Source organism: Cavia porcellus, unplaced genomic scaffold (genome assembly GCF_034190915.1).
Source record: "Cavia porcellus strain 051 isolate PalLab524CR breed Dunkin Hartley unplaced genomic scaffold, mCavPor4.1 scaffold_15, whole genome shotgun sequence".
NCBI classification, from domain to species: domain Eukaryota; kingdom Metazoa; phylum Chordata; class Mammalia; order Rodentia; family Caviidae; genus Cavia; species Cavia porcellus.
This window is the reverse complement of record NW_026947498.1, coordinates 54,793,817-54,809,141: the sequence shown is the minus strand read 5'-3', so window position 1 is coordinate 54,809,141 and position 15,325 is coordinate 54,793,817. Positions and strand designations below refer to the sequence as shown.

The 15,325-nt window shown below is 38.0% G+C and overlaps 1 protein-coding gene across 1 annotated transcript in view; it reads left to right on the top strand.

Annotated features, from left to right (window-relative positions):
• Positions 1 to 15,325, top strand: part of Myh15 (myosin heavy chain 15) — a 147,856-nt gene that overhangs the window by 54,102 nt on the left and 78,429 nt on the right. Inside the window, exons 22-24 of the mRNA XM_063224911.1 lie at positions 9,384 to 9,630; positions 12,190 to 12,432; positions 13,465 to 13,641. Of these exons, the coding sequence (XP_063080981.1) occupies positions 9,384 to 9,630; positions 12,190 to 12,432; positions 13,465 to 13,641 (667 nt within the window). The remainder of the gene's footprint in view (positions 1 to 9,383; positions 9,631 to 12,189; positions 12,433 to 13,464; positions 13,642 to 15,325) is intronic.

Below are 15,325 nucleotides of genomic sequence, written 5' to 3'. Positions count from 1 at the left end.
GTACCAGTGGTCCATTTGTTGGCACTGATGCCTGTTACATGTTGTTTTGGTTGCTATAACTGCATTATATTTTGAAGTTAGATGTTATGATTCCTACAGCTCCATTATTTTTGTCTAAGTTTTGGTCTATCTAGAATATTTCATTCCATATGAACTTCACATTTGTTTGTATTTCTATAAGAATGTCATTAGTATTTTGATTAGGGTTGCATTCAATCTATAGAATACTTCAAGTAATAGTGAAATACTAACAATATTAATTCTTGTATGTCTTGCTTAGCGGTGTATTTTTTCATTTATTTATATTTTTTCCATTTGTTTTATGGCTTAACAAGATCAGCTTGAAAAATGTTATACATGCTCTTGAGAAGAATCTATATTCTGCAGCTGGCATTTCAGTTTCTGTGTTAAACAGAAGTGGAAATAGTCAACAACTTTGTCTTATTCCTGATTTTAAAAGGAAAATTTTCAACTTTCCCCCATTTATTATGATGGCTACTGGTTTATTATAACTGACTTTTCAGACTGAGATAAGTAGCTTCTATACTCATTTTTGGGGAGTTTTATCATGAATATATATATATATATATATATATATATATATGTTGAATTTTGTCAAGAGATTTTTTTTGGTACCGGGGATCGAACTCACAACTGTGCACTTGCAAGGCAGGCATTTATGCCGCTGAGCTAAATCCCCAACCCTTGTCAAGAGCTTTTCTGTGTCTGTTGTGATGATCATGTGATTTTTGTCCTTGCTTCTGTTTATGTGGTGTACTACACTGACTGACATTTGTGTATGTTGAATCAACCTTGCATTCTTGGGATGAAGTCAACTTGGTCATGAAATATGACTGTCTTGATGATTTGTTGCATTCTGTTTGCTGTATCTTGTTAAGGATTTTTGCATTCACATTCATTTAAAAGATTGGCCTAAATCCTCTCTTTTTATTTAGATCTTTGTTTTGGAATTCAGATAATGCTGGCTTTCAAAACTGACTTGAATGTCCCTTCCCTTTCAGTTTCATAAACGAGTTTGAGAAATATTGACATTGTATCTTCCCTGAAATTCTTGTAAAATTCAGTGATGATTTCTTCTGGAGGCTTTAGAAGTAGTTATTGATTGTCTGGATTTTGGCAGTGTTCCTTGTGATTTCACATTTTTCATTTCTAAATGTATTATTTGGTTCTCTCTCTCTCTCTCTCTCTCTTTTTTTTTTTTGTAGAAGTGCCCAAGGATTTATCTATTTTGATCATTCTTTTTAAAGGATCAGCTTTTGAGTCATTGATTCTCTGTATTTTTAAATCTCAATTTCATTTATTTCTGATCTGATTTTTATAATTTCCTTCCTTGTACTAGCTTTGGACCTGGATTATTGTTTTTGTAGGACCATGAGTTCTATCACTGAGTTATATATTTGGACTCGATTATTTTCATACACACACTGACAGATACATGTATACTTCCCTTTTAAGACTGCTTTTGTTGTGTTCCACGGTCCTGGTATGTTGTACTGGTCTTAACATTTGATTTTAGGAATTGTTTAGTTTTTTCTTTAATTTCTTCTATAATCCATTGATCATTGAAGAGTGCATTATTTATTCTACATTTGTTTGCATACTTTCTGTGATTTCCTTTGTCATTTATTTCCACTTTCATTTCATAGTGATCCATCTGATGATGATGACGTGTATGGATTAATTTTAATTTTTTGATGTTCTTTTATAGTTATAGTTTTTATGGTTTACATGCCTTGTTGATCAGTGTATTAAATTATTTTCCAAGGGCCAGGAATTTAGCTCAGCAGCACAGGCACCTGCTTGGCAAGTGTGAGGTTATGAGTTTGATCCCTGGCACCAAAACAAAAACAAAAACAAAAAACAAAACATAAAACACAAAACACAAAACACAGAACACAAAACACAAAACAAAACAAAGCAAAAAAACACCCCAGAAAACAGAACAACTTAAAAAAACAAAAACAAAATTTCCCATATTTGAAAAGTTTTCTGCTATTATTTCTGTGAATACCCTTTTTGTACCATTTTGGCCATCTTCCAAGTTTTCATCATTCTAATTAATATTAGTGTTTTTGTGTCATCTAGAATTATTGGATCTGCTTTTCATGTTTTTTTGTTGTTTAAATTACCTGTGAGGATATAATCACCTGCATCCACTCTGTCTTCTAGTTCTTTCAGTCTGTCCTCACCCTGGTCACTTCTGTTGTCCATGCTTTCAAGAGAATTTTTAATTTCCTGGATTCTGTTAGGTATCATTGCAGGGACTCAAACTCCTTGCTGAACTATTTTTTCATGTTTGGTATTGTTTTGTTTAGCACGGTTAACTTTTATTAGTGCCTTCTATTACCTCACTGATTATTTTGTTTATTAAATCCATTATGTGTTAATTTATATCTTCTTTAAGCTCTTTGAGAACCTTATTAATCTGATTTTTTGTCTTCTTTCATGTTTTGTATAATGCGGCTGTTTGGCTTTTGATTTCCTCCACATGAATGCCCCTTAGATAAGCTTTGGAGGCATTTTGTTGCCTTCTCATGTTTCTGTTGTTTGCTTTGTGCTGGGGATTGCGGCTCTGAAGACTTATTGCTAGTATAGATGTCCCTTTACTTAATGTCTGCTTTTTAGTATGTGCTCTAGATATAGCTAACTGTAAGCCTTTGCCTCATCTCTATATCAAACCACCTTCACTAACTTGGGAGAGGAGTCTACAGTATATTAGGACCAGCACCCAGTTCTCTAAAAGTGAGATGCAGTATTATTGATGACACAAAGAAAAACCAGATGTTTGCATACAGAAAAAATAAACAAAACAAACAGCAATAACTATGCCATCTCAGCAATAGTATTAATACCACAAGAATATTAGAGTCAAAGACAAACTGAATATTAACAGAATATTAAAATTGAATATCAAAAGAAAATTAATAAATTAGATAAAAGTACAAGAAAAGAACAAAGAAGAGAAAAGAAAATTAACAAAATAAAAGAAAAACAAAAACCTGTGAAGAAATCCTCATAAAAATAAAAAGAAAAAAAGATAAAAAAAACCTCAAATTCCCAGAAACCAATGAAGGAAAAAAAGAGTACAAAAAAATTTACCTCATGTTTTTAAGGATTAGTTTCCTTTCAGGGTCTTTAGAATTGGCATTCAATGCCAAAGCCTGTCTAAAACTAAAACCTATTTTTTTCCTTTGTACATTCACAGTTTTGTATGGCTAATGCTGGATGTGTCTGGTATAGCCCACCATACAGCTGTAATCACTCTAGCAGCTCCCACTTTCCTAAGTCATGACTTTTTAAACCTAGCCTCACGGTTTGTGGGTCTCTGAGCTATCCCTTCCTGCCTAAGCCTTTGTGCACCCAAGGCTATGACAACCATCCAAGCTGAGATGTATCACTGCTTACATTAGTAGAGGTGAAAAACAAGCAGACCACTGATTTCTGTGCTAAATATAGGCAGCAGAGTTGGGGTTTAATTATGGTATGTGACAGCAAACAAGAGTGATTAACTCAGACAGTTTTTGTTATAATGTGTCCCAGTGATGATCTCTTTTATCTGTTTGGTTTAATTTGGTCTCTACACACCTGGATATTCATCTCTCTTTCCAGGTTTGAAATGTATTTTCCCATTATTGCAGTAAAGCTTTCCGCCCGTTTCTTTTTCTCTGTTCCTTCTATAATTCCCATATTGTGTAAATTTTGCTTGCTTGTGTCCCACAAATATATAGGCATTCTGCACTCTTTTTCATTGTTTATTCTATTGTTCTTCTGACTAGATAATTTCAGCTGACCTGTCTCTGAGTTCACTGGTTTTTCTGCTAGCTTGAATGTTCTTTTGAAGCTTTCTGTGAAATTTTTCATTTAAATAATAATAATGCTCATCAGATCCAGAATGTCTATTTACTTTGTTTTTATGTATTTTTATTAAACTTTTAATTTTGTTCATGTATTATTTTCTTATCTTCCACCTCTTTAGCTGATCATTTTAAATTCTTTGTTTGAGACTTCTTGGATCAGCTTTTCTTCTAGGTGACTAATTGGAGGTTTATTTTATTCCTCTGTTTTATTGTGTTCTTGACTCCTTCTGTTCCCTGTAGCCTTGTATTGTTATCCTACATAGTCGAAGAAATAAAATTCATTCTTGTATTTATAGATTAGCTTTCATTGGGGAAGTCTTTTATCAGATATGCTGCCTAGAACTTGAGACCATACTCATAAGTGAAATAAACCCAGATTTGTATGTGTAAACATCATATTGTTTCCCTGGCATTGGAAGACAAAAGAATAAATAAGGTCCAAATTGTACAACAGATTTTGTGAAATGGAAAGAAACTGTTTAGAAGGAAAGAGAAACTGGGGTGGGAGAAAGAAAAAGGGAAGGAAGGCAGGATAGGTAAGACAGTTACACTTCTAGTGTCTCTTAGTTCATTGTAAATAAAAGTTTGTGCTACCATTGTTTGGATGATTTTTCATGCTTACATCTTGTACTCTGAATAACTACTTTGAATATAACAATATGCAAAGTATTAATTATTTTTACTCTCCTCTTATTATTATTTTTGGTGGTACCAGGAATTGTACCAAGGACCTCATACTTGCCGGGCAGTTGGTGTGCCACTGAGCTAAATACCTGGCCCACTCTCCTATTATTTTGTTTTGAAATTTTATTTACTTTTTCTTTAAAGTAAAAAAAAAAAATTAAACCTTTTCCTTGTAGCTGCCCCAAGTACCCATTTATTTTGCCTTCATTTTAAGAATCTTGTGTTGATTTCTGGTATCTGATTTTGTGAGGTCATGTTTCTCCATTTCTTTATGCTCAGAAACTGAAGCTTTATTTTGTTACTTCATTGGTGTCACATTTTCCTAATTAATAATCCTTGTATTACTATATTTTTGCATAATTGAAGATATATATATATATATATATATATATATATATATATATATATGTTATGGATTAAGAACTGCTTGTTAACTTAACGCCAGCTGGAACACATCAGCATGGCATTGAGCGAAGATGCTCCACCTGAGGAAAGGTGCCAGGATAATTAGGTGGAGAACAAGGGAGGTGTTGAGGGTTGAGGCCTTAAGGAGGCATTGTGGGTTCTCCTACGAGTTGCTTCTGAGCTTTTGGTTCTCCTGGAGAAGCTTTGGTCCTTACATCGAGCATTGCTTCCTGGCTCTGGAGGGGAAGACATGTGCGGCTTGGTCTCCAGGATGAACTCCTCACACTGCTTTCTGGCACATACCTGACTGTGCTTGTTGTTAGAGGGACTCGGGGCTTCCGTGTCGCTGAGGACAGCTGTGGTGCCTTTCAGGACATTACTGGTCTTTGTTGTGAGTGTGACTTCTCGGCTCCAGTGTAGAACCCTCATCCCACTAGCACAGCTCCTTCATCCTGTGGGCGTAGACTTTCTGGCTTCCACCACTGACCCTTGGGTCTTCCCTGCACGGATCCGTAAAAGAGACTAGCATGAGTCCTTCTTGTGGGTTCTGGACCTCCAGTTGGACTTGTGGGAGGCATTGTTCTGAGCTCTGGGTTTTTATCTGGACTCATGTGGGACACTGCTGTGAGGTTTAGGCTCTTGACTAAATAATCTATGTCTTTGGTGTTGCGGATAGATTTCCTGAATTTTCCTGTGTTAACTCCCAGTGACCATTATAGTAATATTATAAACTCCGTGTCCTAACCCTAATTGTTCTGTTTACAACCCCTGACTACAACTATATATGCATGTGTGTGTGTGTGTGTGTGTATGTATATATATATATATATATATATATATATATATATATATATAACATTCTTTAAAGAGTGGCTGCAGCAGGAAAAGCCCTTTACTAATGATCTCAGTCAGAGATTCTGGATAGGCTATCTGGTAGGGTTCATAATTGCTGCTCCAGTCCTAGTGCATGCTGGCCTGGTGTTAGTTTCAGGGCTCAATCAGGTTTAATAATGTATTGCAACAGCAAGAAGCAGCACCAAAACATCCCCCAGAATTTGGAGGCAGAACTATTTAACATCAGACAGGCACTGACAAGGAACAGATTATCCTTCAAATGTCAGGTCCTGATCTCTGGTGGATTAGGGTTTACATGGGATAGGCAAGCAAGAAGCACAAATGTAGAATAACTTATCACTTGGGGTTTGGTTCTTATACTATGCATCATAGGGACTGGATGTGCAACACAGTGACCAGTCATTTCTAAGAAACCAAAGTAACAGGAACTATTATCTGGGCAAGTAACAAACTGAAACATACTAGCTGGGAGAGGGGCTTATTCTGCTACATTTCTCCCCTATTTTAATTTCCCCAGCAAATCTTTTCTGTGCATACCCCATGAGACAAGGCCCACCTAGAAGCAGTATAACATTATGGTTGTCAGTGATGCTGGGATGGTCCCTAGCCAAGGTCACCAAGATTGTATTATAGAGTATTTTCCTAAGTTGCCTGTAGATTAGAGACCTAATTTAGGCCTGTCTACCCTGTAATGTAACTCTGTTAAGGTAGTGAGGGAATTAGTCTGATCTAGGAGTGTGTCCACGTGCCTTGGATGCTCATCAAATCTTGGCCAAGTGTTTCATTAATTGTTCTATTTTCTTGGGACAACTGTCCATAGAATTTAAGGCAAAAACCACAACTAGCAGTGGGGCAGGGAATCAAGGACTGGGGTTGGCAGCCTGGAAAGGCCAAGGGGAATATTTCAGGTCCTTAGACTTCAGGCATGCATGGACTGGACAGCATCTGGAGTGATCAGAGCAGGGCTTTGAATGTATTGCCTCTTTAGAGTGAGCCCTGGAGGAGCTGTCCAGGGAAATTCTCCAGCAGATCTAAGACTGGATTTCTGAAACTTGTAGAGGTAGTTATCATGTACCCTGTATATGTATACAGAAATGTCTACAGGTATAGCTGCTCTTTTAACTGATTACAAGCTGTTTCTGTAAGGCTATGTTTTGGTTTTTCTTTTTTTGGCTTTGTGTATCTAGGGATGATGTTTCATAGCAAGACCCTATTAACTCCTGTTAGCTTTTTAGCATGAGTAGCAAATGTCTTGGCTGACCAGAGCAGGTAAAGATGAGCACTAACAGGTATTTGTAACCCTGTGAGTTTTATTTCTTTGAAGTCTGTTTATCTTTAAATGAGGGAGTATCTACTATATTGCATGAGGTCAGAGACAGTGACACAGATGCTGAAGCCTGAGCTGGCTGCAGGGGTACAGATATCAGTGCTACAGATTGATCTTGCAGAACATATGGTAGAGAGAGGTCTCGATTTGATCTACTGGATGTGCTGGGTAAAGTTTTTCTGGATGGGATTGATGTTTCAACCAATCAAATCTTCAGAGGGGGCTTAGGCCTCTGAATTATTCTGCATTGGTGGCAGGTTTCTGAACAGTAGCAGAAATCAGTACTAGGAGAGCTGTGATTAAAATAACCCTGTTCAAGATGACCACAGCCCGTCAGACTCCATTGCTAACAGAGCTATTTCTATTCATATGCAGGATGTACTCGGCATCTATCAAAGGGTCCATTTCTTAAGTCTGGTGAGCTGGAAAAAAGTTTATGTATCATGGCCAGACAGTCATAGTCTGATGGGCCCAGCTTGGTGGCAGGTACATGGCAAGATTGAGTGGTCCACAGTTACTCAGGAGATCCATTACAGCATGTGGCCTGGAAAGTTAGGTCTTAGTCTAAGGTAAGCTTGTCACGTTTCCTGATCAGAAGGGCAGTGGCTGTTAGAACACAAAGGCAAAGTTGGGAAGGCAACCTTTAGTGACCAGATTCAAGTATTTGTACAGGTAGCTTTTGATTGCTCTCAGGAACTGACAGTCTGAATAAGCATCATTGTTTTTGTGAATTCAAGGATCAAGAGCCTATAGAAGCCAGCACCTCTAATAAATTAATAGGATTTCTTTCTTATAATCAGTTTCTGCCAGGTATAGCAACAGAGCTGTTGTGCCTTTCCATCAGGGAGCCTGGGTGTCATTAATCATCTAGGAACCAGCAAAACAAGTTTTTGAAGCACTGGAAGTTGAATCCAGGTCAGGTGACTTTTGAGTTCAGAACTGGGGTCTTTCTATTTAAAGGCAAAGAGTAGTTGGCTGACAGGAGCCAAATGAAGAGAGAAGAAGGAATTCTTTAGGTCCAGGCAGGTGTATTAGTAGATTGTGTATGGTAGAAGACTGAGGTAATGCACATGGAGAGCAGTGGTGGTAGCCCTGGCAACTTGGAGATCTTGAACTGGCTTTATAGGAAGGACAGGTCTATTTCAGCAGTTTGACCATTTATAAACATTTTGCAGTTTTGAAACTTCTGGAAGTGTGGTTGAATTTCTATCTGAGTCTCATGTGGTATGGACACTGTTTGATGCAGGTGGGAGTTGCCTCAGGATGAGATTTCATAATCATAGGCAGGTGGCTGATGGCCCAAACTTAGGACCTAAGGAACCACGACAGAATGTGGAACTTGAGAGGGAAACAAGTCATCTCAGAGAAGCTAAATCTATTGTTCAAGCCTCCCCCAAATAGTGGGAGAGTTTCTAAACCCTTGTGCCAATTGAATCTAAGTGAGCTGGCCTTTTTGTCCTGCCTCAAGATCTTTTCATAGGAGCAACCCACAAGCAGAAGAAGGCATCTTTTAAATCTAGACATGTGAACCAGGTGGCATCTAGAGATAACAGTCCTAAAAAGGTGTATGGTTGGGAACCACAGAGGAACAGTCTATCAGGCTTCTGTATTGCTTTAGGTGGCTGATGTGTGGCTGGATGCCAGTTTGTGCTTCTTGTGACATCTGATAGCAATGAAGGTTGCCCTGAAGTGGCATAGTTGATGGCCAGTCCCAGAGGTGGCTCCTACCTCTGGGAGGAGAGTTTTCAGAATTTCAGGACTGTGGTAATTTCTCTCAGGTTGACTCAGGTGTTGTCTTCGTCTCAGGAAAGAGTCAGAGTTGAAAGTGCAGAGTTAAATGAGAGAGACACTGATTGTCTTGGTGCAAAGGAGATGGTTGTTATTAATTTAAGAGGAAGTATCTTCCCAGAAGCAGTATGGGGACTGACTTACACAGGAGATGTCCTCTCTAGCTGCAAGAGACAAGAGACAAGAGTCCCAGTTGCCCCAAAGATGGTTTAAAAGATATCTGTGATGGTAGTATTTTTAGGTCATCTAGCCCATAAAATAGCTAGATCCAGAAACCCTTCATAGAATTATTGTCAGAATCAACTGGAAACCCAGATAAAGATATGGTCTAAAGAATAATGAAAGTGTGTAGTGACTTTTAAAAGGTGTGCTTGTCAAGGATATTTTATTATGCAAAGAACTTTTATAGTCTACACTGATTTGTCTTTTTTTCACTCTTGATTTAGGGATGCAATTCTTTTGATCCAGTGGAACATAAGAGCTTTCATTGCTGTCCAGAACTGGACCTGGATGAGGCTCTTCCTCAAGATCAAACCCCTTATTAAGTCTATGGGCATAGGAGCCAGATTAAAGGAAGAGTATGCACAACTGCAGAAAGCCTTGGAGAATTCAGAATCTCAGAGAGAGGTCCTGAAAGCAGAGAAAGTCTCCCTCAACCAGGAAAAGAATAACCTGCTTCTTCAACTACAAGGCGTGAGTGGACCTCCCCCATGTTCTTTACATCTAGTTTTTGGTTATGTTCCTTTGTTTAATAAGCAGTGTTAACTTGAAAAACTTAACAAAACAATAAATGAAAGTAGGAACTTTTCAAATGCCATAGGTCATCATCAAACAGTGGGAAAGCTTTAGAAGGCACCCTTTTTCATAATGAAGTCATTTCATTGGCAGGATGTCTTTGGAAAAGAGAAACTGTCAGATAGCTGGTTGCTATATAATAGCACTGGAATTACAGGTGTCACCCACCATGCTGGACTTTGCATTTCCTGATTTTTGTCTTCTTACTTTTTTCTTTGGTTCAAATCAACATTACTAACTAGTTGCGTTCTTAAAAGTGCTGTTTAAACTTTTGAGTTTGTGTCAGTTACATTTGTGAAATATTAAAAGTAAAAGAGATGATGCTTAGACCTCAGATATGTTAATGAGGTAGATCCTTTCGAACCCTCTTTGTTGTACAGAAAGTTATTCTTTAAGTAGGAATTACCTAGAATCCAATAGCCTAATTTTCTTTACCTTTATTCTGCTTTTCATCTAATTAGCTGACACAATGTAGGGAAAAATGAAACCCAAGAAGATTATAGTTCAGGCTAGGAGTGGAGGCGATTTCTAGGCTCCATTAAGTCCAAGTCAGAAGAATTCCAGAGCAGGCACACCTTGTGGTCTTTTGTAAATAACTTTTTGTAAATAACCAAGATCAATACTGGCACATAGCCACCATTGTATATTTTGCCATAAATCTGTCCAACTATGAGGGCTGGTGGGCTGCCTGGGGGACTGGATGTCTGGCTAAGTGGCTGAGTGTGTGCAGGTAAATAAAGAGATGAGCCATGGCTAAACGACAGTGCAATTGGACAGAAAAAATAAGGCACATGAGACATTCTCCTGGCTCTGTGTGTCTTCTTTGGGCAGCTCGTATCTCAAGTGCAGTGTTCTAGTCTGAACTGGTGACAAGACACACAATTTAAGAAATTCAAGTAGATGGCAAATTGTCTAAACTGGCAGATTGTTGAGGATGAATGATCGATAGACTTTATCATTCATCCTCCACGGTATGCCAGTTTAGACAATATTAGTTACTGTCCTTCATCATAAAGAGATACCTGAGACTATTGAATTATAAAAAGAAAATATTTATTTTGGCTCAGTTTTAGAAGTTTTAGCTCATGACGAGACACAGCTATTGCTTTTAAGCTTCTGATGGCTGCTGGATGACAGCCAGCTGCAGGTAATACAAATCACTTACGTCCAGGCCAGGAAGCAGAAGAGAAAGAAAGGGACTGGCATCCCACGATTCTCTTAAAGGGTGTGTCCCCAGTGACCTTAAGAACTCTCATTACCAGGGGCTGGGGATTTAGCTCAGTGACATAAATGCCCGACTTGCAAGTACTTGGTCGTGTTGTGTTTGATTCCTCAATACAAAAATAAAATAAAAATAAAAAAATAAACGGTAGCTTGGAACAACAACAATCACAACAACAAAATCTAACTATTGCCAGTAAGCACAAGGTCATGAATTCGATCCCAGTATTAAAAAAAAAAAAAAATCCCTGTCATTACGGCCCAGCCAGCCAGCTAGGAAAGACTCCACCTCTTAATAGTGGCACACTGAGTACTGACCCTCTAATACATGGGCCTTTGTAAAACATGTGTTATCCACCCTACAGCGAAGATATGTCAAAAATTATATTTCAATCATACCTAGAGTATTTAAAAACTTCCACACAAGGAGTGATTTTTATTTATCCTTTAAAGAAGACAAGTTAAAAGATTCAAAATTATGAAATGTGCTCTATAATTTAAAAATGCTTCACTGTTTCCTTGATGTAACTCAGAAACAACGTGCCCCTCAAGAAGATTTGAAGGCAGTACATGTGAGGAGTTAAAGGAAAGATTATTTTATTTTTTGTGTAGGGAAGTTGTGAAACCTACTGCTGGGAGAATCATTGAGGAACAAGTTTTGTTGAAAATAATAGTGAAGTTTAGTTAGTGGAGTACAAATAAGCACATGAATTATAAATTCAACCTATGTCTAAAATTACTGCTCACTTCAATTTATTATATGTACATTTATTTAAGTGAGTACACCAGGGCACTTATAAAAAAATGTTCTAAACATTACATTGTCTACAAGAAAACTAATGTCTGAAAAGACCATATTTTAAGCAGGTATCAACCTCAAGCTATGTGCTTACATCAATCCTCCTAGACGCTGTGATTTAAGCACACACTGCTAAGTTTCAGAGGCGCGCTAGCTCCTTTAGGCCACCAGAATTCTATTAAGTGCTTTAGATGAGGTCATTTAATCTACTAAATGGGCCCGAAAGATTAAAATCACTTCTAAACACCAGCAGCTCCTCCACTTCTCAACAATAGAATTGGGGACTGGGAATATTGCTTCAGCTGTCTAGGAAAGGAAGGTAAAAGCACTGGGCAGAGGGCAGGCCATTATCTCTTGGCAGTGTGGGAAGCAGCGTTTTCGCCCCGCTGATAAATTACTTCCAGCTGTTGGCAACAATTTTCTCCTCATCATCGCAGGAGCAAGAGAACCTGGCAAATGTTGAAGGGCAGTGCGAGTTGCTGATTAAATCCAAGATCCAGCTGGAGGCCAGAGTCAAGGAGCTGTCTAGGCGTGTGGAGGAAGAAGAGGAGATAAATTCCGAGCTGACTGCCAGGGGGCGGAAACTCGAAGATGAATGTTTTGAGTTGAAGAAAGAAATCGATGACCTGGAAACAATGTTGGCCAAGTCAGAGAAGGAGAAGCATGCTATGGAGCACAAGGTACTTTTTCCGTGATGTTAGGCAGGCATAGATGCCTGAATTTCACTCTCAAATTCATAGGTACCAGAAGTGCTATGGTTAGTAGCTTGGAATGTTACAGGGTGAAGATCAAATCAGAATAAAATTAATGTCTGAGGAACTGTGTTGTCCTAACTCAGATTTTCAATTTCAATTTACAGAGCCCATCAATCTTTCAAATGAAACGTTTTATTCATTCAAATTTTTTATCTGATAAAATCTCATATGAAGTGCAAAAATAGTTTCATTAGGCCTCTAAGTATCCTTTTTGGATCAACAGTGAACATGATGTGATTTCCTAAAAGGTGATTTGGGATGTGTCCGTATCCCTTGCTCTCCCAATGATCTGGAGTTCAATCTTGGAAGTATCTTTAATTCTGTTACAGACTTCAGCATTTTTTTTTTAGTCCTGGGTTTTAAATTGATCATCTTTTGAGGACTGGTATTGGTAAAGTGTCTGAATCAAATCTTTGATAAACAACTAATCTCCAAAGTGAAACTATGATTTGATAGATGATTAAATAACAACTCTTATATTTACTGATTCACTTTCATAAAAAGCACATGAGCCAGATATAGCTGGCTTACACTCTTGCAAGTGCTGTGTGCTAGAACCTTCTTTCTTGAGTGAGTGAGGTACAAGATGCTTAGGACATGACCTCTGAATCCTCAAAAGAAAGCTAAATAACCTTGACTTGAATTATTGTTGTTGTGCCATAATTTTTTTTCTTTTTTGTCTTTTGTTCTGCCATAATTAATTGACCATATAATCCACAACACTGATAATACTTGATTTACCAGAGTATCCATTTCTGGTCTTTCTAGATTACACATTACTTTTTGTGGAAGAAAAAGTGAGTTAAGAGTTTTAGAAAGTATGTCAGGAATTTGGATAAATTTAGCTCCTGACACTGGAGTTTTCAGATAGTGGGAGAGACAGCATAAGCTTTGGCATTAAACCCAGTCCTTTAGTGGTGGCCGGGTAATGAAGCTGTCCTGGTCTTCTTTTCACAGGTCAAGAACCTGACAGAGGAGGTGGACTCTCTGAAGGAGGACATTAACAAACTCAACAGAGCAACCAAAGATGTGCAGGAAGCCTATCAGCGGACTCAAGACTACCTGAACACAGAGGAGGAGAGACTCAGTGACTTGAGCATAGCAAACCTGAAGCTGGGACAACAGGTAGATGAGGTGGGTAACAACAAATTTAGCTCGTTATCTGACTGTCTACATAGATACATACCTCCAGAGTTTCAATCAGTTAATTTACTTGACGGTTTTTCCTAGTTATGGGAAATATCTTCCACTGGCAAAAAGTACACATGTCAGTAAACAAATAGTCTTAGTACATAGCTTCTTGCTAAATTAATATCTGTATCACTGTTGGCAGCACTAATCCAGACAAAACTGGATGTCACATATGTCCTGAAGACTTTAAGCCACTGATGCAGGAAATGTTTTTTTCCTTTCTAGGGGAAAAAAACAGCAAAGTTTAATGAAGTGTAATTAGGTGATAGGATGCTCAGTGAGTAAACTCGTGCTGGGAGAAAGAAAAATAATGGTCTGAGGCTTTACGCTTAAGAATTTAAAATGTTGTGGTGGGGTCTCAGGATGATCAATAGGGATCTGATCACATCAGCTGTGTCTACTGTGCGTGTTCTTTCCTGTAATTCACTCTGTTATCATTGAATGTGTGAGATGCAGTCCATATGCGAGACCTTTAATGAGCTCCAACTAAAAAATGCTTACTGTAGGAGATACTAGAGAATCTGGTGATCATGTGTCCTGGTTTGGACTTCAGAATTTTCCAGAATTTGTTTTTCTTATCTATACCTCAGGGTAGTAGACCTTAGGATAAAGTTTGGGGTCTTGGCCCTGGGACATTGTCCAAGTTCAAGTGAATAGAGGAGAGTGGTCTTGTAGCCCTAACCACTATGTTATTTACCCCTCCAAAAGACCCTGAAAATCTATTAGAGGTGCTGAGGGTGGAATGTCTATCTTCTATAACTACTTCCTGCTGAAAAGGACAATGGCCCTACCTATGAGAAGACTATGGGATTCTTGTTCTACCTTACCTAGGGAGCTAAGGGAGCCTGCTCCTCCTCTGAGGATGTCTTGATAAGTCATAGATTCAGAGGAAGTCTTAGGTTCCTAGATTGGATCATCATCATTTGTAGTTTAAAGGCAGAACTGAGGTCTTTGCAATCTCCGTGTTACTTTTTACCCCCTGTTGTTGGATTGCCAAGATGTTGTTGTGGGCTATGAGATCTGGGATGGATTTATAGTTTCTTGTATGCAACAGAGAATTGGATGTGATACTGTTGATAGGAAAAAGCAGCAAAGTTTAATGAAGTGTAATTAGGTGATGTTATACTCAGAGTGAGTGGGTTTGTACCAACAGAAAGGAAAATGGCACAAGCCAATGATTTTTTTTTTCAGATAGATCCACATAGGGAATGTATTGCAAACATGTACTAAAAAACCTTAAAAAGACATAAAAGTAGCCAAATGGGATTATATCAAAGAACCTTTCACACAGCAAAATAATCAACAGAAATAAGACAGCATATAGAATGGGAGAAACTATTAGCAAACTATCGAAATATTAGCAAACCAGTGGACTGATATTAAGTGTATAAAAAGAACTCAAGAAGCCGAACACCAAAGAACAAGAAATAAAGCTAAAAATGAACTAAACAGACATTTTTCAAAAGAAGACATACAGAGATAGCCAAAAAGCGCATGAAAAATGCTAATTTCACTAAAAGTGAATCAAAATGACAATGAAATTTCTCACCCTGTTAGAGCAGCTGTTTCAAAAAGACAAAGAATGACAAGTACTAGTGAGGATGATAAGAAAAGGAAACACAAACGT